Source organism: Diplotaxodon limnothrissa, linkage group LG5 (assembly GCF_057381915.1).
Source record: "Diplotaxodon limnothrissa isolate DT_005_m linkage group LG5, D_limnothrissa_male_GT1.1, whole genome shotgun sequence".
NCBI classification, from domain to species: Eukaryota; Metazoa; Chordata; class Actinopteri; order Cichliformes; family Cichlidae; genus Diplotaxodon; species Diplotaxodon limnothrissa.
Genome location: NC_140600.1, coordinates 21851517 through 21877112, shown reverse-complemented (window position 1 = coordinate 21877112; position 25596 = coordinate 21851517). Strand labels below are relative to the sequence as shown.

Genomic DNA, 25596 nt, shown 5'->3' with positions numbered 1-25596 from the left:
TGCAAATGTATTGAATCTGGCACCTAATTTACTTCAGACCTTCTGCATTTGTGCTACTGAAGGTCTAACATGCCCTACAATGAAAGAAACTTGACCGATTTTTTGCAATTGTGAGTTTATGACAGCAAGTCTATAATGCTGTGTAACCTGGTTTCAAAATAAAAAGTTGTTCATCTGCAAACATTCTGAACTTAACGTTCAGGTGGCAGCTTTTCTGAGTGAACCATATTTGCACAAGTCTCAGCAGACAATTGTGTAAACGAGCTGACCTAGTGGGCTCCTCACCAAACTGAGTCACTGTTTCTATAAATCGGTGCATGTCCCTGAATATGTTGACCATCCTCAGCTGTAGATTCGTGTGCAACATTTTTGCACATGTTGAGGAGCGTGTCAGGCTACATTTCACTGTGTGTTATACTTGTATAACTATGCATGTGACAAATAACGAACCTTGAACCTGTAAACAAAGGATTCATTCCTGTGTAACTCGGACTTCACTGTATGGGCTATTGCTTTCTGTAGTAAGACACATGCACTAGATTTAAGTTTCCATACACTGCAGTAATAAAGATGACGGAGTGGTGTCTGCATTCATTTTATTTGTTTCCAAGATGTTAATTGCAGAAGGGTAAATGGTGATACTCTAAAATAACATCCCAGTGCCTCCACAGGAAAGACAAAAGGACCAGAAAAAGCGGTGTGCAAAGCATTAGAAGGGCTGTCTTGAAAAATGGGGCCACCCAGCTGCTCACTGTGGACATCAGCACCAAAAGCACAGTTATAAAGGCTAGCGATACATCGATTAGTTTTTCAAGTACTGTCTGTGCAGTGGTATTGACCCATGTCTCTGGATGCCCTGCATCCTCTTCTTTCTGCTGCTGCTGCTCCAGCTTGAACTGGCGTCTCTCACAAGCCTCCAGCACCTCCTGCAGGCCAGAGACAGAATTGAAGTTTTCTACTGCCCAAGGAGAAGTACAGTTACAAAGTCAGTGCTAAAAAGATGCCAGGCCCTTATAGTGGTTAAAAAGGGCCTGGCATCTTTTTAGCCCTGTCAGAATCTGTTTTTGGAGTTTTTTCCTGAGGTGGAATAGTAAAGAGTAAATCTGGATTTTTTTTTTTATTTTGTACAGAAAGGAAGAATCAGCACATCAGTTACATACTGGAACAACTTCTCTTGTCATGGGAAAACATTATTTGAAACTTGCATAAAAATCTTGTGTTGCATCAGAAGACCGATCAGCACTCTTCTCCGCTGTGGCGGCTAACTCTTTTTTCAAGTTCCAAACGTCATTCTGATACTGTTCTGTCAAGTCAATGAATCGCTCTTCTAGAGATTCCCTTCTGCAAAACACAACACTACATAAAAACAGCAGATGGTTTCAGCCTATACAGCTGTACAGAGTAATATAGTACCTGTTCTGTAGGTCTTTAAGGTCCTCAAAGAGCAAAGAGTAGTCTCGTTGGTGACTCGCATTTAAGTTTTTAAAGTGTTCTTCAAGTTGGCTGTGGCTTTCCTGAAGCTTACCGACGTACTTCAGTACATCAAAGGCCTCGCTGTGGTCACAGGTACACTGCCTTGAGCTACTGTATAAGATATTGAAAGAGACATTTTAGTCAGATTTTGCACCACAGTTGCTGAATAATTGGACTGAAAGAAGATGTAGAGGCCTCCTGTTTGTTACTAGCGGTATTTGGATAACAGCGTGCTTTCCAGATGACGGCTGTAACCTGAAAATTGGTCTGCCTCAAAGTGGGCCTCTGTGGGGTGACTACATATATAAGCATGCTTTTTCCACTTACAGTAAAAAGCAATGAGCAGTGTGTCCTTACTGATAAAATCTGTCTTTTACTGCTGTTTAAAATAATAAAACAATTTCTTTAAAAAAAAAAAGTGAGATTAAATTAATTAAAGTCTTTAAATTCAATGGGTTTTTTTGCATTAGGACAAAAATTCATTTAAAACGATTTATAAGCACTCATTTTAGTGTGGTGGCTGCTTATAATCTATCTATGCTTTATTTAAAAAGTCCATTATGTCACTGTTAAGTTGTGCTGATAAAATGGGAACTAACCTATTACAAAAATGACTGAGAGAATAAAAATTCACCCAGAACTCCAAACCATCATCACAGTCGATCAGCATCACGCCAGGGCATGAGTAAATGTTGTATTAAATGTCATTTCTAGAGTGCATGAAACATCCAACAGTTGTAAATGTTAATATGCAATCACCAGCCATTTTATTAGGTACACTTTACTAGTAATGGGTTGGACCACTTTGGGCTAAATTCTTCATGGCATAGATTCAGCACAGTGTTGGAAACATTGTGTGAGGTTATCATGTCAACATGGACCAAAAACTCTGAGCAGTTTCAGCTGCATGTTTATGATGGGAATCTCAAGTTCCTAAATAACCTTTCTCCTCCATTCTGATGCACTGTTTGAACTTCAGGAGCAGGACTTGAACATGTCAACATGCTTACATTGTTAAATTTGCTGCCATGTGATTGGCTGAGTAAATATTTGCTGTGACCCTAGTGTAAATCAGTATTCTCGAAGATATTTTTATTTATTACATTTCAAGAAACACCTGGGCTTATACAGACCACAGAGGATATGTTAGGGCCCTAGCTGGGCCTCCTGATACTGCCCTTGTGTGGGCGTGGTGTTTTTCTCCGCCTCCTCCTCTCTTGCTCCACCCCTCTGTCTCTCTCTTGCTCTTCTCTCGCCCCAGGACACAGCTGCTGCTCATTGGACTCATTTACCACCTGGGCCCAGTCAGCAATCACCTCTCTGAGATCATATAAGCTGGGGATGAGCTGTGAGCAGGGTGGGGGGTGTTCTTGGTGTGGAGTTGTGGGAATAGTATAGCTGCTTTATGTGAGTAGTGTGGGCTGCTGCTAGTGATAGGGTGAGCTTGTGGGCCCCTGGAAGTGCCTCCTCGTGGTGTGGAGTTTTTGTTTGGTTGTTGTGTTCTTTGTTATTGCAACCTTTTTTCCTTTTTCCAAGTGTTATTGGTAAAACGGCGTTGCCGGCTCTTTATGTTAAGATTATCTATAATAAAGACTATTTTATTTACTAAAAACACCTGTCTGTTTTCCTTTCATTCTGTTCTGGACTCATTTGTTACTGGTCCCCTCACTCGCATGCCTAGACCCTTTCGGGGGGACGTAACAGGATAGAAACAAAGTAACGGTCCTATCACGCTAGTATCGATCCGATACCAGCGTTGGTATCGGTATTATCTGCCCGCTTCTCACCGGGAGCTTTCGTCCGTCAGGCTGCTGCTGCTGTACCCCGTGTGTGTGGCCTGCAGACTTACACCTAACACACAGTACACGGCGATAAAGATCCCTACCTCACACTTGAACATCATTTTTGATGACTGTGCAGTTCTTCCTGGTTATATTGGTCGCTTCATGCTCACCTGGCTTCAAGTGACATCGTGGAGTCGTAGTCGGGTGTCAGTGACCTCTCAGGCGTTGATATGTTGAGACACATTTGTCACCTTTAAAAAAAATAAATAAATCCAACTACTTTGCATGTGTTAAAGTTTAGCGCAATCGAAGCGATAAATGTTGTAAACAGTAAAACGACGTTGGTGCCCAACGTTCATGTTGCGTAACAACATGTAAAACTGTCAGAAACAGAAACATTCACGCTGATTCAGGTTTGTGAATGTCGTAAACGATCTGCTATCCGGTGTTTCAGGTTCAGTAAGTTTTCTGCAGTTAAATAAAATCTGTGGTAGTTCAATAAAAGAAGTTGTTTTTCTGGGTGTAGCTAAAGGTCTGAAGAAGGAGGCAGTTCCCAGCTCAATTTCACCTTCATCCGCGGGGAACAGAGAAAAAAGAAGTTTTTAAAACGACAGCAGATTTAATGGATTGTGTGGAGCATCTGTTGGCTTTGACGTTTTTTGTTTTTCTGTACACTCTCGACCCTTTTATGAGACGATGAGAAAGGTTAACATATAATTGTTGACATGATCTTCATTGCAAATATCTTAGCCAATCACATGGCAGCACCTCACTGCATTTAGGCATGTAGACAGGCTCCATATGAGCTGCTGAAGCTCAAACTGACTTTGAACGTAGCATGATTGCATGTGCCAGAATTATTTCAGATACTGCTGATCTGCTGGGATTTTTCCAAACTACAGCAGCAGCAGACCACACCGGTGAGGAAACTAGAAACTGAGGCTACAACTCCACACAAAATGTGACAATAGAAGATTTAAAAATGTTGCCGGGTCTGATGAGTCTCAACTTCTGCTGCAACACTCAGATGATCAGGTCAGAATTGGTCTTAAACAACATGAAAGCATGGCTCTATTCTGCTTCGTATCTACGGGTCTGGGTGGGGATGGCGTAGTGGTGTAGGCAGGGGTGTCAAATGGGCCGGGGACACATCAGAGGCTCTAATCTGGCCTACGGGCCCACTTTGTAAAATGTGAAGAAAGGTATAGATTTTGGACTTTTAACTGCATTTTCACGTTTTACATTTACTAGTGACAAACTTCCTCCATGGCCTCTCATACTACATCAATTTACCTAAGTAACAGATAAGCATTTAAATAACAGAACATTTCCTGCATTTTTCACTATCTAAAATAGAACTTTCTTTTTTTCTATAGAGGGTCTACAGAAAAAAAAACTTTTCATTACTGGGCAATAAGCTAACAGCTTTCTGTAATTTTACACATCTATGTGTTACAGTTTAAGCCCAGAGAGCCATGCTGACAGATTTCTTCCATTTATTACGGAATCTATTTTTTTTAGAAGAACTGAGATGTTCTGTCGAAGCTGCACTTCTGTTTTCTTCTTCTAAGATATGTGAATCATTCCATGTGTGGTTAAACTTCTTTACAGTGGCAGGAGAATTTCACCGATCCAGCCTACAGAGGGTCAAACACAGCTCTACGTGGCCCACGATGTAAACAGAGTCTGACATCCCTGGTGCACGGGACATAGGGATAGCACACTGACAGCCCCCTTAGTGCAGGCTGATCACTGTTGCCTACCTGAGTAATGTTGCTGACCATGCCCATCTTCTCATGTCAAAAAGGTCAAATCACCTGAAACCAGTTTGTTGATCATGCCAGCGAGCAAAAGTTTTTGTGTTTTTTACCTTCGTATTATTTTGACTATAACCCTCTTTAATGTTAAAGGTGTATGACCCCATAAAACAGATTTTTATAGACAACCGAGGATGGAGAGAAGTTAGACTTTCAAGTTCAGTTTTTAAACAGCAAATTTATTTATCTTTAATTAAAAAATAAAAAACAAGAAAAACCCAACTAAAAGTATTACTATTTCATTGTCACTAATAGAAACAGTACGGAAGCACTGAGTCTTTGAGCACTTTAACTGCTCTTCAAGTATGTTAAATGAGTTCATAGATGATTCCTCTGCAGTGGAAAAACCACCAGGATAGTAGGGTCCGGTTTGCATGATTGCAACTCCAAGCACAAAATTTCATAATAGTAATATCCTGGCTGTGCCGTTACCAGTGTTACTGACTTCACACATCCAGTAAGAAACAAGAACCCACATGTGTCTGACCCAGAGCAATGTAGCTGATGTGCAAGCACCCCGTTCTTTAGAGTGTAGTGAGCAGAGAGAAGAAGTGTTGGTCATAAAAGCTGAAATCTGAAAAGAGAGCAAAGAGGGGAAAAAAAGCAGACGGAAAAAAAATTGAATCACAAGACCAGAAAAAAAAAAGTACAAAAAAGAGAGCGTGGGCGACTATGACTGCAGAACACTGTAGGCTCATTACAGTTAAAAAGAACATAAAAATCCATCAATCGGCTGTATTAAAAATAGCAGTAACTCCAAAACAATACCACTTGAATCAGTTGAAAAGTAATAAAACTCTGAATAATATTTTCTTCTGTGGGGAAACAATGAAATGTTTTCCCACATGTAAACAAATTCACTCAGAAGAGAGAAATCAAGTGTGCAGTTCTCTCAGCCCGCTCCTTCAACTATGCCCCGTTCACCCTTTTACAGTATGCTCGTGCCACAATTGCACCAGATATAGAAAGTCCATATCAAACATCCAGCCTTTTCTCTCCGTATCCACTTTTATTCTCCTCGAAACGTATTTCATAGAGCAGTAAAGTGACAGACAGCTTTGTAATCCTCCTGTTTTGAGAAGCTGCTGGAAAAAGGAGGACTGCTGAGATTCATCTTCCCACATGGGCCAGTGTCATTCCTTTATTATCGCTTTCACACCTCCGGTCCCTTCATGTTTAAATTACTTAAATGCACCTTCTCCAGGCCGGTCATCTGGGGTGCAGAAGAAAGCGATGCATATACTCTGAAATGGCATCCCAGTGCCTCCAGAGGATGGCGAGGATAATTACAAGGAGCAATGTAGAAAGTGTGCGGCTGCGGGTTTTCATCAGGGGCACGACGCAGTTAGCCACTGTGGACACAAACACCAAAAGGACTGCCATCACAGCTAGCAGCACATTGATTAGTTTTCCAAGAAGAGTCCGCGCTGTGGCATTCTCCAAACCCTCCAGCTGCACCACCTGCTGTTGCTGCTGCTGCAGCTCCATTTTGGAAATGCGTGTCTGACAAGCCTCCAGCGCCTCCTGCAAGTGAGAGACAAAAGAGTCGGTGACAGAGCTCTAATAAGGAAGCACACGTGTTCTGTTCATCCAAGCGAGGCTTACCTGTATGTCTCTCGCTCGTTCATAAGACTGATAGGCGATCTTCTCCTCCATGCTCGCCAGTTCTTGTTTCAAGTTCAAAATTTCATTCTGGTGCAGTTCTGTCAAGTCATTCAGTTGTTCTTCTAAACGTTCACACCTGCAAAGCAGCACATTTCACAAAATGGTACAAGTCCTACATAAACAGACTATACTGCAGAGCACATGACAAATCTACCTGTATCGTTCCTCTTGCAGCCCTTCCATGATCATAGTGTAGTCCCGCTGATAGTGGGCTTTTAAATTTTCAAAGGACTCCTCGAGTCGACCTTGGTTTTCCCGAAGCTCTTGGATCTCGTGGAGTATAGCATCAAAGCCTGAGGCTTGTGCATGATCAAGCGTGTTGCCCTTAGAGCTGGGGGGGCCTCCTGGGGCACCAGGGGTGCTGTTTGCTCCTGCAGAACCAGAAGTAGCACTAGAGCAGTCATCATCACTGGGATACTTTGGGCTGGATGGTAAGGCCCCTGTTCCAAGTGCCCTTGCTCCCCCAGGACCAATGCCCTCATCTCCTTGGGTTTCATCGAGAGAGTCCTTCAGAGCTGCGATGTTATCAGCGCTGCCAAACTTGTTACGGATGATGTTAGCTATTTCTTTCGGCTTGGACACCACGGCTCCAGCTGCAGAATGAGTTGCTTGAGAGAAGCTGGAGAGGCCTCCTGTTACCTGTAGTGAAACAGGATCAAGTCAATACTCAAGAATGCTTTTGTGATATACTGTAAAAAAGCTCTGGCTACATTAAACACCAAGTGTATCGAGACAGTTTGCAGAGCGCACACACTTTTAATTGGCACATCTGCAGATCTGTGCATGACTGGGTCAATCACAAATTAAACAACATTTTGAACTTTTACTGGTATGTTTTCAAGTTGAGGTGAGAGGTGATAAACCCTATCCTAACTGACACTGGTTAGAAGATAAGAGTACACCTGAACAGTTCAGCAGTCCAGATAATCACAGATAAATCTGTGGATGTATTTTGAATTATCCATTAACCCATTAACCCATTAATTGGCTGTAACCAAGGAACCTCACACGACCACAGGGAGAATGCAGACTCCGCACAACAATTTAATAAAAAAATAAATAAAAAAAAAGTTAAAAAACGGAAGACTAGTCTATTTTTTTACTTCTGCACCTCTAATCTACGTGGCTGATTTGTACAACTGCACTGACACTTCCAATGGCATCATCAAAAATGGCTAAACCAGGTGAAGTGCTGCAGCAGATACTCAGCAAATGGTCGGTGAAGCCACAGATTAAGATTGTATGATGTTTGTTATCAAGTAAACTGAAGGAAAAAGGCCACAAATATGTTACTGCAACACTATCAGATGGAGAACTTGAGGATTGATTCCACCAGAAAAATAACTAGTCTGTTATTCATGTTTATGCATTTCAGTCTTAACATTGAGCATTGTCCTCCATGTGACCTGGGAGCTGCTCTGAGAAAATTCACAAAGGTTTAACATAAATAATTAGTATGGAAGGTAAACGGTAACCACTACCACTGTACTCCTCTATATCGAGTCACATATTTTATCAGTTATTCAACAGAGTTCTGCTTTTCAAGAAAGTCAACAGTGAGAACAACGACTGGCAGTATGTGCAGTAAGTATGCAGTATTTACATGCAGTGATGTATTTCAGGTAAATGCCACAGCACCTTGCAAGAGAGCAGAATGCAGAGGTTTGTCTTATTTGGTTGAGATAATATGAATTTTAGTGTTCTGTTGTCAGGGCACTTTTTTAAGGCATGAGTGCACTACAGGAGAACGACTTGGACAGGATGATTTCAAAGCTTTGGAGAGCTATGAAAAAAAATTACCTAAAACTTTAAATGATGCTTAAAAAAAACAAAAACAAAAAAAAACACAGACCTTGGCTCCGACGTCCTTCAGGCCCTGATGCATGTCTCGGAAAACGTCTTTGGGCTGGCGAGGGATGCCGTTGTGCTCCACCTCTCGAAGCTTCCGGTGGTAGTGCTCAAGCTTCCTCTGCAGCTGCTGGATAGTCTGAGCCGACTTTTGGTTCTTCTTCTCGAACACCTGTTTGATGCGTGCACTCTGCTGTTTGTCAGCATTATTGGCGAGTTTCAGGTATTCGGCCACATTGTCGTCACGTGCAGTTTGTTCTATCTTGATTTGTTCTGTGAGCTTGAGGATCTTCTGCTGCAGTTGGGCAATGGCCTGCTTGGTACGCTGGGGGTCTGGGGTACTGTCAACCACGTCATATCCATCTGCGCCGTATGGGAGGGCATTGGGTGATATAGCAGGGCCCGATGCATCGTAACGATCAAGCTGTTCAAGAAAAGTGGAAAGAGGAAAGTATTTAACCACTTAAAATATAATCAAAACATTTAAATCACTGTGCCATAGTTAAAACTAACCTCCTCGTTTCATATAGTGTGCTAAACAGATGTGTTTTATCAGTTTAGTAAGTCCTGCACTGAAAGTGTAAAAGTATCAACTACTCCACAATTTGTATAAATGACAACATCGTTTTTGATACATTTCTCTAATGTCTCTGGATCACACCATTTGTGTCCAATTCAAAATGACAAACTGCTCTTGCTGGGCCAATTTTGTAGTTTTAATCATCCTATAAACGCTGAGTAACCTGTGAATCGCTCCTTTTAAACTTAAGGTTTAATTTGCAAAGATTTTTTTAGGCCAAAAACTGGCAACACTAATCAGCACTAACTGAAGGTATACAAATGACTATTTTCACCTACTCATGCACACACGTTTGCACCCTTCAGAGTGATCTGTAACTACATATTCACAACAGCAGAGGGCACCTGTCAACAAAATTCCACCTTAACTGTCACTGCCCAGCTCCAAATCCAGAAGGTACAAGTACAATAAAATAGGTAAACAGAAGGAAAGAAAAATCATTCAAAAGGCAGCAAGTCAACTAATTTTTGTGGTGCTGCTATGACAGCAATTTAAATGTTCCCCCTGTGACGTGCTTTAGTTACAAAGTCCAGGACAAGTAACCCGACTCCACAAACGAACACCCTCACCCTGAGGCCGCGGGAGAGAGAAACATTAAATCTGAAACAGAAAATCAACAAACACGAGAGCCAACACCCATGACTGAAAACACGACTGCAGCCAACTAAATGACGTAAACCCAAAAAGGTGATGCAAGGTTATGCTATCTAATAACCTGCAAAACAGGAAGACTACTTCAAATTCCAACTGCAGGGTTGAATATACTTGAAACGACAAGGGTGAGTCGTAGAGCAGCTACATAATAATGTAACATCTTCTACAAAGCTCGTGTTTTATGTGTGATTGTGACCCTATTCCTATAATCACAATAATCTTCTGTAACAGCATAAATAAAGTTTTTATATTCAGAAATCATGAAATTTTCCTCCTACATGATTTCTGAATCAGTGATCCTGACTGGTGTCGGTTTGTATCCGGCTAAAAAAAAAAAACCACATTCAACACACCTGCCGACTATAAAGGTAAAGGACTGCAAGGCTGATGGATGTGATGTTTGACCACATGCAAAAACTAGCTTTAAATTTACAATTTGTTTATATAAACTTGTGCATCTCAAACTGAAAACTCATCCATTAACCTGAATTTGTGCTTCATTTTTAATGTCTACTTCTTCTAAAAGTAAACAACAAAGAGATTGAGAGACTTTTTTTACTGTCAGCCATAAGCAGACTTTAGCTGAGAGCTGCTGATTACAAGTTCAGCATCATTAACCACATTCCAAGTGTATCACCTATTTAGAGACGTGCTAATACCCCCCACCATCGCTTCTTATTTCTGAGGTTGTTTTGGGGGGTTTTGCCGAATAATCAATTTAAGAGAGTTTCCCGCCATTGTGAGGTCATGCAGTCTTTCATAACTGTACTTAAATGTCAAACAAACAAGTTTTGAGTTTGTTTAGCCCTGAAAGCCCGCTCTGACCTGAAGTACACTCGGACAGCAAAAGCTAAATTTAGAAAGGCTTAAAGCACATAGTGACCAAACACTCAAAGGCAATCTCTGACCTTCCACCGCTGACAGCTCATCTCCCCATTCAGCAGCTCATCCCTGCGCATCTAAAGCATTAATGGCCTCTTAACAAGTTTGTCCAACTCATTTAGTTTTGACATTCCTGCACACAAATTAGTGCGCGAGTCAGTTTGTGTTTATTTTTAAAATGTAACTGTTTATTTTTAAATAAGCCAAACAAATTAATCCTGAGTGCAAAGCCTTAGTATTGCACCTTGATTCTGAAGGTTTAGACCTCATCTCTATATACAGTATAATGATGTCAGGATTTGCAGTGAGAGTTGTACTTCACATCCTGTGCTTTCACAGTACACTGCACATATTTGTATGTGGTTAGAGGTGAGTGTCATTCTGACTTCTGGAACTACAGTTTCCATCCGTGAATCAGGAAATGTCTCATTTTCAAATTAGAAACTAAGTATAAGTAAAGACTCTGGTTCTATTTTTGTCTTTCGACATTACAGTTTGTAAAACAAGCATTTTGACAAGTAATACTACATTAACTGGAGGCAGATCCTGAACCAGCTATAACACACTATTACTGACATTAAACACTTTTATTTACTGGCAAGTTTCAGTTCAGACTTTTTAGGGCAAACACGCCAGATTTTACAACAAGAATCAAAACTAAGACTCTCACCTTGTCGGGCTCTTCAGTGGAGTGGTAACCAGAGGTCAGCAGCATGTCAGCCAAGGCTGGGCTGCTGGGTGTGTCTGTGGTCGAAGAGGAGCGTGGGCGTCCAGCCTGCAACAGGGCTTCATGGGTGCTGCGCCGGTGGATCTGTGGGCTACCTTTCTGGGGAGGGTCCCCAGTGCCGCCCGCCTTGCTGCGGCGGCTCTGCAGGCTGGTGCCTCGCTTTATCATTGGTGGACCTCGGATCTGCTGCAGGACACGGCTCAGAGCTGCAGGAGGGGCGGAAGTGGCAGGGGTGTCAGAATCCAAAGGGAGGGCCAAGGAGGCGGGGGTGTCCCCTACTTCTGACCCTACGTCAGCGGGTTCGGAGGGAGGGGCGCTTGCGCAGGACGAGGCGGAGTCATGCGGGGAAACGGAGGAGCGTCGGCGCTGTGGCTGGAAGAATTGCTTCAGGCCATGGCCCAACGCTCCCATGTTCTCCAGGGCATTATGGGTGATTTTGGACAAGCCGTGCTCTGACTCCGACGCCCTCCTGCCGAGCTCTGGCTCCGCTCGCCCTCCTGCGTCCGGCTCCTCTGGACTCTGCTCACTACTACCCTGATCCATCTGAGACCTCCAGTTTCACAGTGAGGGTCCTGCTCGGGGTGTGAAGGAGACTAGCTACGCCCCGTCGACACCCCGCCCTCTGAGAGGCAGGTTGAAAGCAGGGAAGCAGAGGGGATGGCGCTCAGTTGGGCCTTTTGAGTGGGCATGCATCTGTGGCTTGGCTCAATGTCATGCTTGTCTACCACAAAAGGAAAATAAAATGTATTATGACATGCAGCAGTGAGTGAGGAACATAATAAGCAGCAGAAGAATAGGAAACAATACTAAGCAACAAAAACCTGGGTTGGCACAGACATGACCTTTTTTTTTGCAGTCAACATGATTCTTAGTTAACTTTTGTTCACAATCTGGATAAAGACATAGGTACCCATTTCGGTTCGTGCTGGGCAGATGTACTGGACGTGCTGGTATACCAGTCGTAATTTTTAGCGTGATATTAATTTTTTAAAATGCCACTGTTTCAGTAAAAAGACAAAACACCCACTGTGGCTCATCAAGGGGTTTAAATGTGTTATAATATTCAGACGGGACCTGTGGTGACTGAGCAGCCTTCCTCCTCACAGTTATTATCAATGAGGCACTTGTTCTCGTTGTCCAAAAACACAGACATGCGTGTTAATCTATCGTGTTATTCTTATTTGGTGAGATGGCAAATACAGCAAATGGTTCAAAACACCGAACAACTGAATAATTAAAACTTATATTTATTGTTCTTGTATTTGTTCATCATTTTGAGATCTGCAACTAAACTTCATATATATAATTTGCAAGAATTTGTGTTATAAAACTAATTCCCAAATGCTATTTACATTTAGATGCTGGTGCACTAGGTAGTGTCATCTAGATTGGTTAACACATCCTGGATGCTATGATTATTCAATTAAGATTTGATGTAAAAAGCCATATAAGGCAAATATTATTAACCTACAACTAAAGCTACGTTTCCCTGCTTCCTTGTCAAAAGGGTTCGTCACAGCAGGCAGCGCCGCATGTTTAATTTGGCACAGCTTTACACCGTTTGCCCTTCCTGACTCAACCAAAAAAGGAATTTGTGTCTCCAGCTGGAATTGAACAGGTGACCTTTTGTGAATGTGAATGTGTAAACCACTACATTGTGATTAATAATCTGCAACTAATCTGTGAATCATTTACTATTTCTCACATTAACAGCTGAATGGAATGTAATTACAGCTAACCAGGTAGAATAACAGTGTGTGATAGCTGCAAGGGCAATCTGCCACTGGTCAGAGGACGAGAAAATACTAAACTGGAGACGCATCAAAGTAACTTGTGACCAAGAGAGACTGTGAATGTTCTATTTGGATATTTGGTGTTTTAAAAATAAAATTGACAAGTTTGCTGGAATTTGTGCTCATGCAGCTCCTCTGTGTTCAGTAAGGCAAAGCAAACTTGTTATTCGAGGGCTTTTCCTGATGACAGCAGAGCATGTGCCACAAAACTTGGAAGAGTAAGTTTGAATGGAGGCTGTGGCAAAGCTGCACATAACTACACTTCCATGGAAACATTAATGCAACACAAAGGGACATTATATGTAACCTAAAAGCACAATCAGCACCCTGTTAAGGATCAACTTTGTTTAAGTATTTTATTTTTGCAAAGAGATCCTAAAAGTAGATTACTCACATGATATGTAAGGGAAAAAAAACACCAGAATCATCACCAGAAAGCTATACTGCGTGTTTCGTGTCATGACTGTGTCAACCCAGTAAAGCAAAAACATAAAATCTACGAAATAAACAAGTACAGTTTCTGAAATGCTCATATCTGATATACTGCACATGTGCAGATAGTGTCCATTCTTTATTTTTGCCCTTATGTATAAAATCATTGAATTATTACATTTCAGAAAGTGTTCCTTACAGAACTAAATAATCAACGTAACTGAGAATGTTCAGATGCTAACAAAGAGACCACAACAAACTAAACGTAAAATAAACATAAATGAAGATCTAAATGGAGAGTGACTACAATCTATTTCTCAACTGAGTAAGGTGCTCCACGATCCACAGCGGCCTCCCCACTTTGCTTCTCATTTCATGAGAAGGCTACATCCTGTAATATAGAGGGCCACTCCAAGTGCTCGGCTTTTAAATGTCAGTTTGTGCTGAACACAGCTCTTTGGGTTTATCAACATGAAACGACAGAGTGAGGATGAGAGCAATAGAGAAGGTTAGATAGTTTGTAAGAGAGCTTACCATCAGCCCAGCCTCTCCTCTTCTGACTCACGAATCAGGACTGGCTAAATGAAGCAGAAGCGCAGACAAAATAAAAAACATAAATTACAATATTCAAATAACAGGAAAAAGAGAAAAACAGAGCTGAACAAAAGCCACTCAGTCACTAATGAGTGGAATGATGGATATGTAAACCAGCACTGCAATAAACAACTTATCAGCATCCAACATGTTGCCCACCGGAAAGTGTCAACAGCCTAGTGGACCTTTGGTTAAAACCTTTAGTCCCTGACACTAAGTTTATGTTTAATACGCATTGTTACTGTTGAGTAACAACTACTAGATATACACTACAACAGCAAGACAAGACAACAGCTCATGAATATGAAAACATGAACGCAGCTTAGAACTGCTCCAAGGAGCTGTCACTGCACAGCTCATCTGCAACACATACGAGACGGGAGGATGTAAGCCTGAGAGATTCCTACTTAAACACTTTTCAAATCATTTGTCCTACAAGCTCCAAACCAAACAGCAGAGTTAGCGCTACACAGTCTTCTTTGTTTGAATTCATGGGCATGTTTTGACAATAATTAAACTCAATTACTTTTAAGTACAATTTTCAAGCATGCTGATTTCTTATATCACTAACAGGCAATTTAACTGGTCTCAAGCCGTGCTTCTGCATGCTTCAAGTATGTGAGATCGCGCCTGTCCCTAATCAGAGTGCTTATGGACAGCAGAGGATTACCAATTAGAGGGTTTGATGTTTTCTAAATCAAATATTCACTTGTTACGTTACACCTTTAATACATCTTTCAAAGCATGATAACCAAGGGAACATTACAGTCGACGCTGCATGTCACTAAGGCTGTGATGCGGTTTATTTTGCAGCAGTAACTTTATGATGAGCCGTCAGACAGTCTGTTTTGCGAGACACAATGTACCGTCTGTTTCATCGAGCCATAAAGAAAACATCCAAGGCTTAAAGTGATTGAGGACGAGCTACTTTGCAGACAAACAGAAAAATGATCCTTTGAGTCAGCACAGCTATGTATGTATCATTTAACAAGTCAGCAGAGCAAACCGGCCCAGAAAACCCTTTGAAATGCTCCATTAGTGACACTGTGACTCACTGCATGCTAGTCCAGCTTTTAGACCTGCAGCATCTGAGAAGAAAGCTCATTGTTCAAGAGTAGGTGGTGGTGAACAGTTCAGTAACGAAAGGAAGCTCCTTAACCGCTTCTTGCAGAAACAACACATTAAAACGCTGCTATTTAGTTTTAAACCAGTATCTTGGTTCACTCCTGTTGTTGCTCTTGGTTTTCGTATCTGCTGCTTCAGTTCAGAGGAGCTACCTGCTCATAGAGGTATTGAATACTATATTTATCTAAATAACAACATATCCAACAGATTAAAGCATAAATTTCATCTGATATGAGAAACAGAAGCTCTTTGACCACACATTATTACTCTGAATCGCTTACAAGACTCGTGTGAAGACAAATATTCGACACAGATATGTGACAACGTCCTACATCTACAATAAAAGTACAAAGGCATCTGAGTCCTCCAGGCTGAGGGCAAAGTGTTCTCTTTGAAGTGGGTCAGCCAACATTCGCCCATCACTCTGTGTACATACAGTGCTGCATGGGCACATCATCTACATGAGGTACGTTTTCACTGCAGGAACAAGCGGCAGGCACGAGGCAGCTCGAGGATGAATGAAACCACAACAGAGGGAACATCGTTCCACTTCTCCTAAATTAGCGTTTTTCAGGAAAGAAAAGGTGGTTAATTGACTTTAGAGAGTTTAAACCAATGCTGCTATGATTCATTTTTTAACCACTGAAACCAGCTGTTGTTGTTTCAACCAGTTGTTGTTTCAAGGTGCCCTGAAACGACCCACAAGTTCCTACACCAGAAATATGCAAGCAGCGTTCCTGTTTGGAGCATGTCAGCAAGTCCTTTTGGAGCTGTGTCTTACTAGTATAAAAGACACATCTCCTGGATGCACTGGTACGCATCTTCAGTGATGTATCCTGGGGTCATCAGGTGTTTCGGGTCTCACAACATCATACCCAGCCGGGGGTGATCAGGCCCCGACTTGCGGTACGTAGCTACCCACGGATCAGCCCTCTTGATCCACAGCTACCTTGTGGCTTTCTCTGCCGCTTCACTCACAGCCTGGATGGCCCTCTTCTTGGCTGCCCCAGCCACGCCCAGCCGGCCTAGGACTTTGCAGAGTGATCGTCTGGCAAACCCCTACAACCCACTTCTATGGGCTCATAGAAAGTCTTCCAAGTCGTCGTTTCCTTTCATTGGCCTCCTCAATCCACTCTTCCCAGGGCACTGTGAGTTCCAGCATGATCAGCTGTTTTGAGGCCTCAGAAATACTCTTGAATACTCTTATTCACACTCATTACCATAAACTAGGTTGAATGCATTAGTTTATTCCTTAATTTAACTGGGGATAGAGATAGATAAGTGAAAAGATCCAACAATGTCAATCCTGACAAAAAGGGCATTCATTGCAGCAGGAGTGTACTTGGTGATAAGACATACCTTCAAATGTGGTCATGTGCAATAGATCTATTCTATTGCCACAGAAAAAGACTCAGTAATCCAGGCAAGTATCCAGCACTGCTTCCTCTGGGTACGTTTTTCCAAATTAAAACTGGCAGAAGAGCTGTCAAACTTCAGTCAACTGTTTCCGTGGACATTTAGAAAGATCACATGCTGCAAAGAAAAAGAAGAACAAGAAAAACAAGCATTAAAAAGAGATGCAAAAGTGTGTACTAATGTGCGGTAATAATCAAGCAGTTACATAATCTGTATTATTAAGACCACAAGCAGCCATCCTCCTGCACTAAAAGTAGAGTCAATATTTGGCACCAATAATTAATTCTAACAATCTTATAAAGCAAAGCTGTAATAGGGTGTTCTTGCAGTGCTGCTGAAATTGATGTATGAGGATTTAAATTAAAAACCACAAGGATTGCCCCTAACAGCACACACAACAAACCAAGGCCATTTAATATCCGATATTCAATCCACAACAAATGGTTACAGCCATCCCCCCTATGTCAGGAAGCTCATACAACTCGTTGGATGGCGGAATGAAAACATGTAGTTTAATTTTGTAGAGCGCAGGGCCCCCGCCCCCCTGAGGACTTTTAGCTTAATTAACTGTGTAATGTTAATTAATAGTGCTGCATAGCCCAGAGGGATTATGTGCTGGACAGGTTTACGGAGGCAAATCTACAATAAAATAATGCGACACTGACACAGATGTAAACATCGCTGTCTGTAAGAATAATCTGCCACAATCAAAGCACAAGGAGTGAAAAGGATCTGTGCCTACTAATAAAAAAAAGTCTCCTTTAAATATACTACAGCACCAAAATGATCCTGTCAAGACAAAAAGGCTCAGCTAAATGTATTTATAGCACTGACACTTACTTCAGTTCGCTTCAATGAAGTTAAGAGAGTTAAATCAAACTGTACTGTGCTAATGTTTTTTTCATTTTCTCAACCAGAGAGGTGGTTGAGTACGTTTAAGCTCTACCATGAATTAATGATGGTCCCGGCATGTTTCTGTTGTTTTTGTTCGTGTTACTGTTATTGATTGATTCATATCACCTGAACAACTCCTCTCTGCACTCATTCTTTGTGAAATAAAGGACGGTAGGAAAAGAAAACACCCTGACAAAACCACGTAAGCCGCCCGTCGTTTACCCATCACCACACAGCCCCGGCTAGGTAATTACATTACATTAGGGGTTACAGGTGCATTCGGTGTCATTACATGTGACGTAACTGTAGTAACGCCTGTACTTAAAAATTGAAAAGGAGATGCTGTGATAAACTAAATTATGTATGTACATACTTGTCTGTATGAGTGCCGTTATTGAGTTACTGCAAATAGTCCGAGCCCAGCAGTTTAACATTAGCCAGAGATAAGAAGAGGATGGAATTAGCAGCTCGCTAGCTTATATTCGTGGGTCCGGGCTTTAAAAAAACTACTGTTGGACATTTTCACAAAACAATCGTGAAATCTACGGCTTTACTTCAGAGTGGTACAAACCCTTGTGCCAGCTAAAGTCAGAAAACATCGCTTTCCCCGAATTGAAGGCTTGGCTTCTCCACTGGTGGCTAACCGGGCAAGCTAACGTAAAGGAGCCGGAGGGCGTTTATTTCACTCCACGGTGCACACCGGTGTTGGTGTTAAGCGGAGCGAGGTCATGCTTAAAATTCATGATAACAGCACATATCGCAGTGTCAAACCCCTGCCCACATCACACCGGAGCTCACGTGAAGCTCTTTAAAATGCAGTCAATGTTTTACAACCTACATACAGAAGCCGAAACTCTTTAAAGCCAGTTTGTGTTGTTTTTGTGTTGTCAGGAGACCTGATTGATTTAACAGTGTGTGTATCCTGCAAAGAACAGAGTGTAGGCTAGCATCACCTCTCATTGCTGCCACGCCTTGTAATGTGGCTTCATATTAAAGTTCACCCAACATCCCTGATTTGAATGTATAAACCAGAAGATGACCGCTGTGTAAGGTGACAGGTGTTTATGACAGGCTCTCCAGTGATAGCAGCAGTTCTGCAGGAGTTCCCCGTTTTCAACAAAACAAAGCGTTAATACACATTTAGTAGCTGTTTATTACACTACATGGCTATTAATGTCATTATTACAGGTTATTCTAGAAGAGCCTCGTCATACACTTACACCCACAAACACAAACTGAAACACAACTTCTTCCCAGAAGCTGTAGCACTGCTGAACTCTGTCACTAACTTATGCATATCTATATCTTGTAAACTTTCCCTTTCACTTGCTGCTATCCTTCTGTCTCAGATCACCCGTGACGTTCATCTCCACCCTGCCTGCACACGTCTTCTTTATCTGTCTTGTGCACTTTCAGGTGCTTTGGATGGATGACCTCAGGTATTAACATTAACACCTTCACTATCTCTACTCCTTGCATGTCACCGTTCCACCTGCCTTGCTCTCATTCAAACACTGTATTCTGTCTCGCGTCTACTGACTTTCATTCCTCTTCAGAGCATACCTCCAGCTCTCCAGACTCCCTGCTCTCACTACAGATCACAGTGTCATCTGCAAATATTATAGTCCATGGAGACTCCTGCCTGACCTCGCCTGTCAACCTGTCCAACACCACCACAAACAAGAAGGGACTCTGAGCCGACCCCTGGTGTAATCCTAACCCCACTTTGAACTTACCGCACACCTCACAACTGACTCACTGTCCTCGAACATGTCCTGCACCACACTCACATACTTCTGCGCCACTCATGACTTCCTCATGCAGTACCACGGTTCCTCTCTTGACACCCTCTCATACACTTTATCTAGCTCTGCACACTCCACAAACATATATACAACATATATACAACATATATATATATATATATATATATATATATATATATATATATATATATATATATATATATATATATACACACACAACATATATACACAACATTAAATTTATATATATATATATATATATATATAAATCAACAGTATGTACAGTATGTAAAGCACTGATGTGCAATGTTTTTTTGCTCAATTGCACACGTTCATACCGCTCATAAAATATTTCTACATATTTCTATCTAATTTATGTGCATCAAAATCTGTAAATCACTCTTTAATGTGCATTATTCGAATGTTAATAAGTAAATAAGTCATGTTCAGTGCTAACATGCAATATTCTTGCCCAGTCTCATTGCTTACATCCTTCAAAACTACATATCTTTATATATATTGTGTGTACATATACACACACACACACACAGGTGTATTTATGTTTTATGCACCATGTATAGCTATAATTTCATTATGCTTGCATAATGACAATGAAACCTTATGCAGTCATACCCAAACAACAAATAGGCTACCAAGATACTGAGTCATGAACACTGGAAACTCTCCTGCCATATGAAATGTAACCATCAAAATCCATAATAGCAGAAATAAACTGACAGCATCAGCACCGGAGAGGGGGAGGCGGGGACGGTCCCGACAGGTGTGAAAATCTCGAACACGTTTACATTGGAGGTATTGGGTGGCCATCTGTCACCTACTCCCACCAGGCTTTCTTAATCACACCTTCTTGTATTTCATGGTGGCGTATTTAGTCCTCGCAGAGCAGCTTTGCGTTAGCTAATACTCTTTGTACCAGGGCTTGATGGACAAAATCCTTTAGTTTTAGCTAAATGTTATATTCCTCGAATATCCCGACTGTTAAAAAAACATATACATATATCGTCACTGAATCCAGCTGGGTGTTGTCCCCAAAGTTGAACCCTGACGAGTTACAACATGAGCAATCAGTTCGCTTTTCGTGAGCACACACATGTAAATACACTCCACATCGCCCACCCTGAACACCCTGGCTGGTAAATCAGGCGCTTATTCGCCGCCTGACCACTCGCAGCTGTCAGTTAGCAGCAGGCTGGCTAGGCTCTCAAAGCTAACCAACATCGCTTCAGCCATGGTTAGCTACAGGCAGCAAACAGGCTCATCGCCAGGCGGCAGCGGCAACCGGATAATTAACCCACCGGCCCTGGAGTGCCTGCACGGCGGGCGACAGCACGAGGAAACACGTTTCATTCATACGAGGCTTCTCACATTTAAAAAAAAAATGTGTGTTTTGCGGGTATCAACTTACATGAGCGCTCAGAGGATTGTGTTGATGACCGTTCATTTCTCCCGATGGTGGACACTCCCACGGTGACGTCAAATAGCGTGCTCGACGTCAGAGCAGTGCCGAGCTCTCGCCCATCCTTCGCGCGTGTGATCCACGCAGGTGAGCAGGTTGACTGCTGGGTCACACGTCCCTGACCTTGCACTGTTCAAGTAAATGTTTTCAGGCGTGGCTGCAGATATTTTCTCTTAAATTTAACTCAGTATTTTGTTTGGGAATGTTAGGGTCTGTATTTGTACCCTGAATATAAACGTAACACAAAACAGTATAGAAACCTGGTCGATTATGTATCTGTTCTAACAATGCTTCTTTTTTGGGGGGGAATAAATCTTACATCATTGAAAAAAAAAACTGTTTATATCCCTTTAAATGGAGCCAAATTTGTAAGGCAAATACATTTGTGGTTAGAGCAGCAGAGTTGAGTCTGTGGGTTGCATGAAAAGTTTGTCAAAACGTCTCTCCCAGTGCCAAACAGCTTGGAAATGTGTGATTGCCACTGATCGCAGATCAATTACCTCTCTCTCTCTGCATCTTCTCCATACTTTGACCCTACGATCTAATTGCTAGGCCGACTCTGGGCTCAACGCTGAACATAATGTTCACCCACATGTTCAGGTACAGCGCACATGTTGCCAACAACCAGTCCTGATAAAGACCAGAAGCTCAAAACATTAAGCTGTTTGATTCTGGCACAGACGTTTTCGGCCAGTTTTTCATGGATGCAACCAACATACTCAAGTCTGCTGCACAACTCACAAATGCATTTTCCTTACAGATGTGTCACCATGTCAGGTAAAATAAACAGGTTTTCCAGTGGCATAAGTTTTATTGCCAAGAAGCATTCTTCTCAAAGAAAGACCAAACACATATTTCCTTACTTTTGTGCTAAATATATGTAAATGTGACTGGTTAATGACAACATAGATGCAGAATTTCAGTTTTGGGTTTATCAATCAGTTGAACTAGAAGATAAATTTAAGATTATTCTGTTATCAAACAACATTCATCTTGAGAAAGAAACCATGCAAGTTAAGTTTACAGGAATATCTCCACATCAAAGGAGACAGATGAGGTGGTTAAAACACTCAGGTACCTCCTAATTAAGGCGTCTTGTGTATATCCTACTGTGAGGGCACCTAGAGGCAGATCCAAGAAACGGTGGAGGGATTAAGTCACTCAGGTGGCTTGAGAATATTATGGGGTCCCACTAGAAGAGCTAGAGGACGTGGCTAGGGAGAGAGAGGTCTGGGTATCTCTGCTAAGGTTGCTGTCCCCCTGACAGGCTCTGAGGTAATTAAGTTTTATTTATAAATCACTAATTCACAACAACAGCTGTCTGAAGGTGCTTTATATTGTAAGGTACAGATTCTATTGTTCGGAGAAAACCCCAAGAATCAGACGATCTCTAAGAGCTACCTCTTTGCAAGAGTGGGAAGGAAAAACGTTCTTTTACCAAGACATAACCTCTGGCAGGGGAGCGGCAGCCAGTTGGGGAGTGAGGGGAAAGAGAAAAGAATAAAGGAGAACAAAGTGAGACAAGGGCCAAAACATACTACAGGAGACAAAAGAAATACAGTTTAATGTCACGCAGTAGTGGTGTATAAACACAGGCTGGTGTAGAGAGGTGGGAGTGGAGAAGAAGTGTTCAGAGTGTCATAAGAGGTCTCACAGCAGCCTAAACCTATTGTAGCAATTGTTCAGGGTCATCTGATCCTAAATGGTTTATCGAAAAGAAACGTTTAAACCTAATCTTAAAAGTAAAGGTTGTGTCTGTGTTTCAAATTCAAACTAAGAGCTGGTTAGAAGGGAGACGGGCCTGATAGCTGAAGGCTTTGCGTTGAATTCTACTTTTAAAAACAGGCCTGCAGCCTGAGAGCAGTTTCTGTTGGGATTATGTTTCTATGAATGTACCCTGAATGTGAGGGTAAAGATTTTAAATTCAGCTCTGGATTTAACAGGAGTCAGTGAAGAGAAGCCAATATTGGGTCAATATTGTGTCTCTTTCTATCCCTTGTTAGTACTTTCTCTGCATTATTTTGGATTAACTGAAGGTTTTTCAGGTAGCTTGTAGAACAGCCTGAAATAAAGGGTTTCAATAGTCAAGCCTAACTTTTTAACATGTTTTTAATTTTAGTGATGCTGCTAAACTAATAGCTAATACTAATAACTTTAGTGAATCTCTGTTTCTGCATCTCATACCATCATCAGGTGAATGTTTGATTTGATATGATAAGAGCACTGTGTTACTGTCGCAGATATTAGGACAGCCAGGCGTGTTTATTAGTTATTAATATTAAGACCAAGCGAAAAGACGCCATATATGAGTATAATTGTTATTTGTTGTAATTTGTTTTAATTGTACGTTTAACAATTAAAAAGCATCTTGTAGTGACAGGTCTTCGTGACTAATTGTGATTTTATATTTTATTTTATGGAAAGTTAGATGTGGTTTGCAGTGCTCAACTAGAGTGACTTTTGTGACACTTCTGTTGCTATAATTAAAAAATAAATAAAAACAACAAATACAATAATTTTCTTACAGACTGAATAATAAAATAAAATAAGTTACTGGCAGATTGGCAGCTGTATGCTATTAAGTTAATGTAAAAAGTATTTACAGTAATTTTACTGCAACTTAAACTACAGCAACATAGTTACTGAAAATAATTTACTGTCATCCAGTTGCCAGTGAGTTAATGTAAAATGTACAGCAACCTGTTCACAGCGTACAGATGAAAGAAAGCAATCCTGCATAAATGTACACATTAAGGAATGCCAAAGGATAGGTGATGGACTGACTGAAAAACACGACAAAACAGTTGAGTATGAGTGTTTTAAACAAATTCAGTCAATGATTGTGTATCCAGTTTTGGCCTCCGATGATAAAGGAAAGGGCAAAGAGGAAACACGGCAGACAGGCTGAAATTCTCTGAGCTGATGGAGCTGTGCTGGTAAGAGGTGTGGCTGAAGGATCAGGAAATACTGGCATGGCAGCCTCACGAGGAACATAATGTCATTACTTGTAAGGGTGTGGATGATAAAATGTTTGAGTCAAAGGCTTCTGAGCGGTGGCAACACTGTTGTTGACATAGTAACAGCAGTATGTTGATGGACACACCACAGGCATCTGGTTAGTCTGAGTGTTCGGGTATTGTGGTGTGGGCTTCTGGATTTACAGGTTTAAGATGCTCGGCAGTTTGAGTTTGATCCTTTGGAGATACGAGCAGTTTGTTAGGGAATGGCAGAAAAGTATATTGAGAAAATACTAGAAACAGGCAAGTGGGGAACTTATTGGACTTGTGATCATTTGTGGCCACAGGTATGGTTACAAAAACCACAGTCATGGAGGAGGGGCAAGAGGGTGAGATGGGGTTGTGGGATGGAAAATTCCAGGTCTCACAGGGAATTGTGAGAACAGAGGAAATGGATATTGTGGATACTATGGAGAGGCAGTTCACGTCTGGGAAACAAGACATGAGGCCTAAATGAGAATTCAGGGTAGGGAAGTGCAGGCACTTCTTAGTTTACAAAGCTTGCAACGGTACCTGAGGGAAGCTACGGATGTAGTAGGGAATACCATAAACATGTGTGATAAGTGTGGGAACTACGTATTGTGGAAACACTGGGAACTGAGGGTACTGAGTCTGCCGCAGGACCTGACCACTTTCACCAGGAGGTGCGATTGGTGTTGTAGTAGGGTTAATGTTGGGTAGCAAAAGGCAAGTAACCAAAAACTCACCATCCGCTCATAAAGGAAGGAGTGAATATTCTTTATCCTGCAAGGAAATAAACTGAGTAAATGTTTGTTTACAATGTTTGACCACAAGAGGGCCCATCACACCTTGATCTGTGAGCACATGCATCAATTAGAAGGTGCAGTAAATGTCAACTGTTCAGAAAACTGTTTAACAATAGATCCACAGATGCTACACGTGTAAACACTCCAGTAGTTTTAATATCTGATTATTAACCATTAATCTTTTTTTTTTAATCTAGTGAATCTAAATTCAATAGTATCAATGCATATTCAATATTCATACACTAAATGAAAAGTGTTTGATTTAGAATAATTAGAATATTAAATATATTCAGACTTTTTGATTTGATTGATGTGGTCTGCTGGGTTTTTATGATCTATTCCAAATGAATAATTTACATTTTAAAATTAATCATTAACAAATCTTTTGTTTAAAAGTAAACAGTGAGTCGCCGGACACACCACCTTTAATAAGACAGATGTGAGATGGTATTTAGGCTATTGAAACTTACCAATTTAAGTCACTCTGATGGTCACATTTGAATGTCAGCAAAGTTTTAGGCTAAACATCAATCACACTGCTGCAGGTGTTTGCACAGCACCCACTGCATCATCATCACAAATCATCACAAAGTTTGAAAAACGATTGAGAAACTGTCACTGCAACATACAGCAAATGGAGGCAAGGCATCACACCTTTAATTATTATATAACGGTGCTTTTGTAAAATGATTTCAAAGGTAATCTCCAGAACCACCCGCTTTTCAAACTGTTGACCAATCATTCATTGCCATGTCAACCTGTAGCGGGAGAAGTCTTTGTTGTGTATGATAAGCATGTACTGGACTAATCAGCTCTGTTATCCTGTTTTTTGTGTTTGCGCACCACTGAGAAATACGACATTACGACATATGCATTGGGGCTACT

At 41.4% G+C, this 25596-nt stretch overlaps 2 protein-coding genes across 3 annotated transcripts; both read right to left on the bottom strand.

Annotated features, from left to right (window-relative positions):
- Positions 1–614: 614 nt before the first annotated feature.
- Positions 615–3545, bottom strand: LOC146632272 (transmembrane and coiled-coil domains protein 1-like). Its single transcript, XM_085354239.1, has 4 exons — positions 3428–3545; positions 1414–1584; positions 1206–1341; positions 615–926 (listed from the first exon to the last, which is right to left on the bottom strand). Exons 1-4 carry the CDS (start codon positions 3499–3501, stop codon positions 615–617), a joined length of 693 nt encoding a protein of 230 aa, XP_085210365.1. The 5' UTR covers positions 3502–3545.
- Positions 3546–5879: 2334 nt separating this feature from the next.
- Positions 5880–20929, bottom strand: tmcc1b (transmembrane and coiled-coil domain family 1b). Of its 2 annotated transcripts, XM_085353266.1 has the most exons (8): positions 20877–20929; positions 16734–16907; positions 14190–14233; positions 11374–12151; positions 8592–9011; positions 6894–7378; positions 6680–6815; positions 5880–6598 (listed from the first exon to the last, which is right to left on the bottom strand). In XM_085353266.1, exons 4-8 carry the CDS (start codon positions 11971–11973, stop codon positions 6284–6286), a joined length of 1956 nt encoding a protein of 651 aa, XP_085209392.1. In that variant the 5' UTR covers positions 11974–12151; positions 14190–14233; positions 16734–16907; positions 20877–20929; the 3' UTR covers positions 5880–6283. The 2 variants fall into 2 exon arrangements, with proteins under 2 accessions (XP_085209392.1, XP_085209394.1); XM_085353268.1 differs by lacking the exons at positions 16734–16907; positions 20877–20929 and having other exon boundaries at positions 14190–14695.
- Positions 20930–25596: the final 4667 nt, after the last annotated feature.

What these genes read in the sequence shown, in the direction of transcription:
- LOC146632272 (XM_085354239.1), bottom strand. Translation starts at nt 3,501, where the DNA reads ATGTGTCTCAACATATCAACGCCTGAGAGGTCACTGACACCCGACTAC. An exon ending in ACGATGTCACTTGAAGCCAG is followed by an intron (nt 1,585 to 3,427) that starts GTGAGCATGAAG and finishes TATCTTATACAG; the next exon opens with TAGCTCAAGGCAGTGTACCT. An exon ending in ATGCAACACAAGATTTTTAT is followed by an intron (nt 927 to 1,205) that starts GCAAGTTTCAAA and finishes TCTGGCCTGCAG; the next exon opens with GAGGTGCTGGAGGCTTGTGA.
- tmcc1b (XM_085353266.1), bottom strand. Translation starts at nt 11,973, where the DNA reads ATGGATCAGGGTAGTAGTGAGCAGAGTCCAGAGGAGCCGGACGCAGGA. An exon ending in CCACTGAAGAGCCCGACAAG is followed by an intron (nt 9,012 to 11,373) that starts GTGAGAGTCTTA and finishes TTTCTTGAACAG; the next exon opens with CTTGATCGTTACGATGCATC. An exon ending in CTGCAAGAGGAACGATACAG is followed by an intron (nt 6,816 to 6,893) that starts GTAGATTTGTCA and finishes GCTGCTTTGCAG; the next exon opens with GTGTGAACGTTTAGAAGAAC.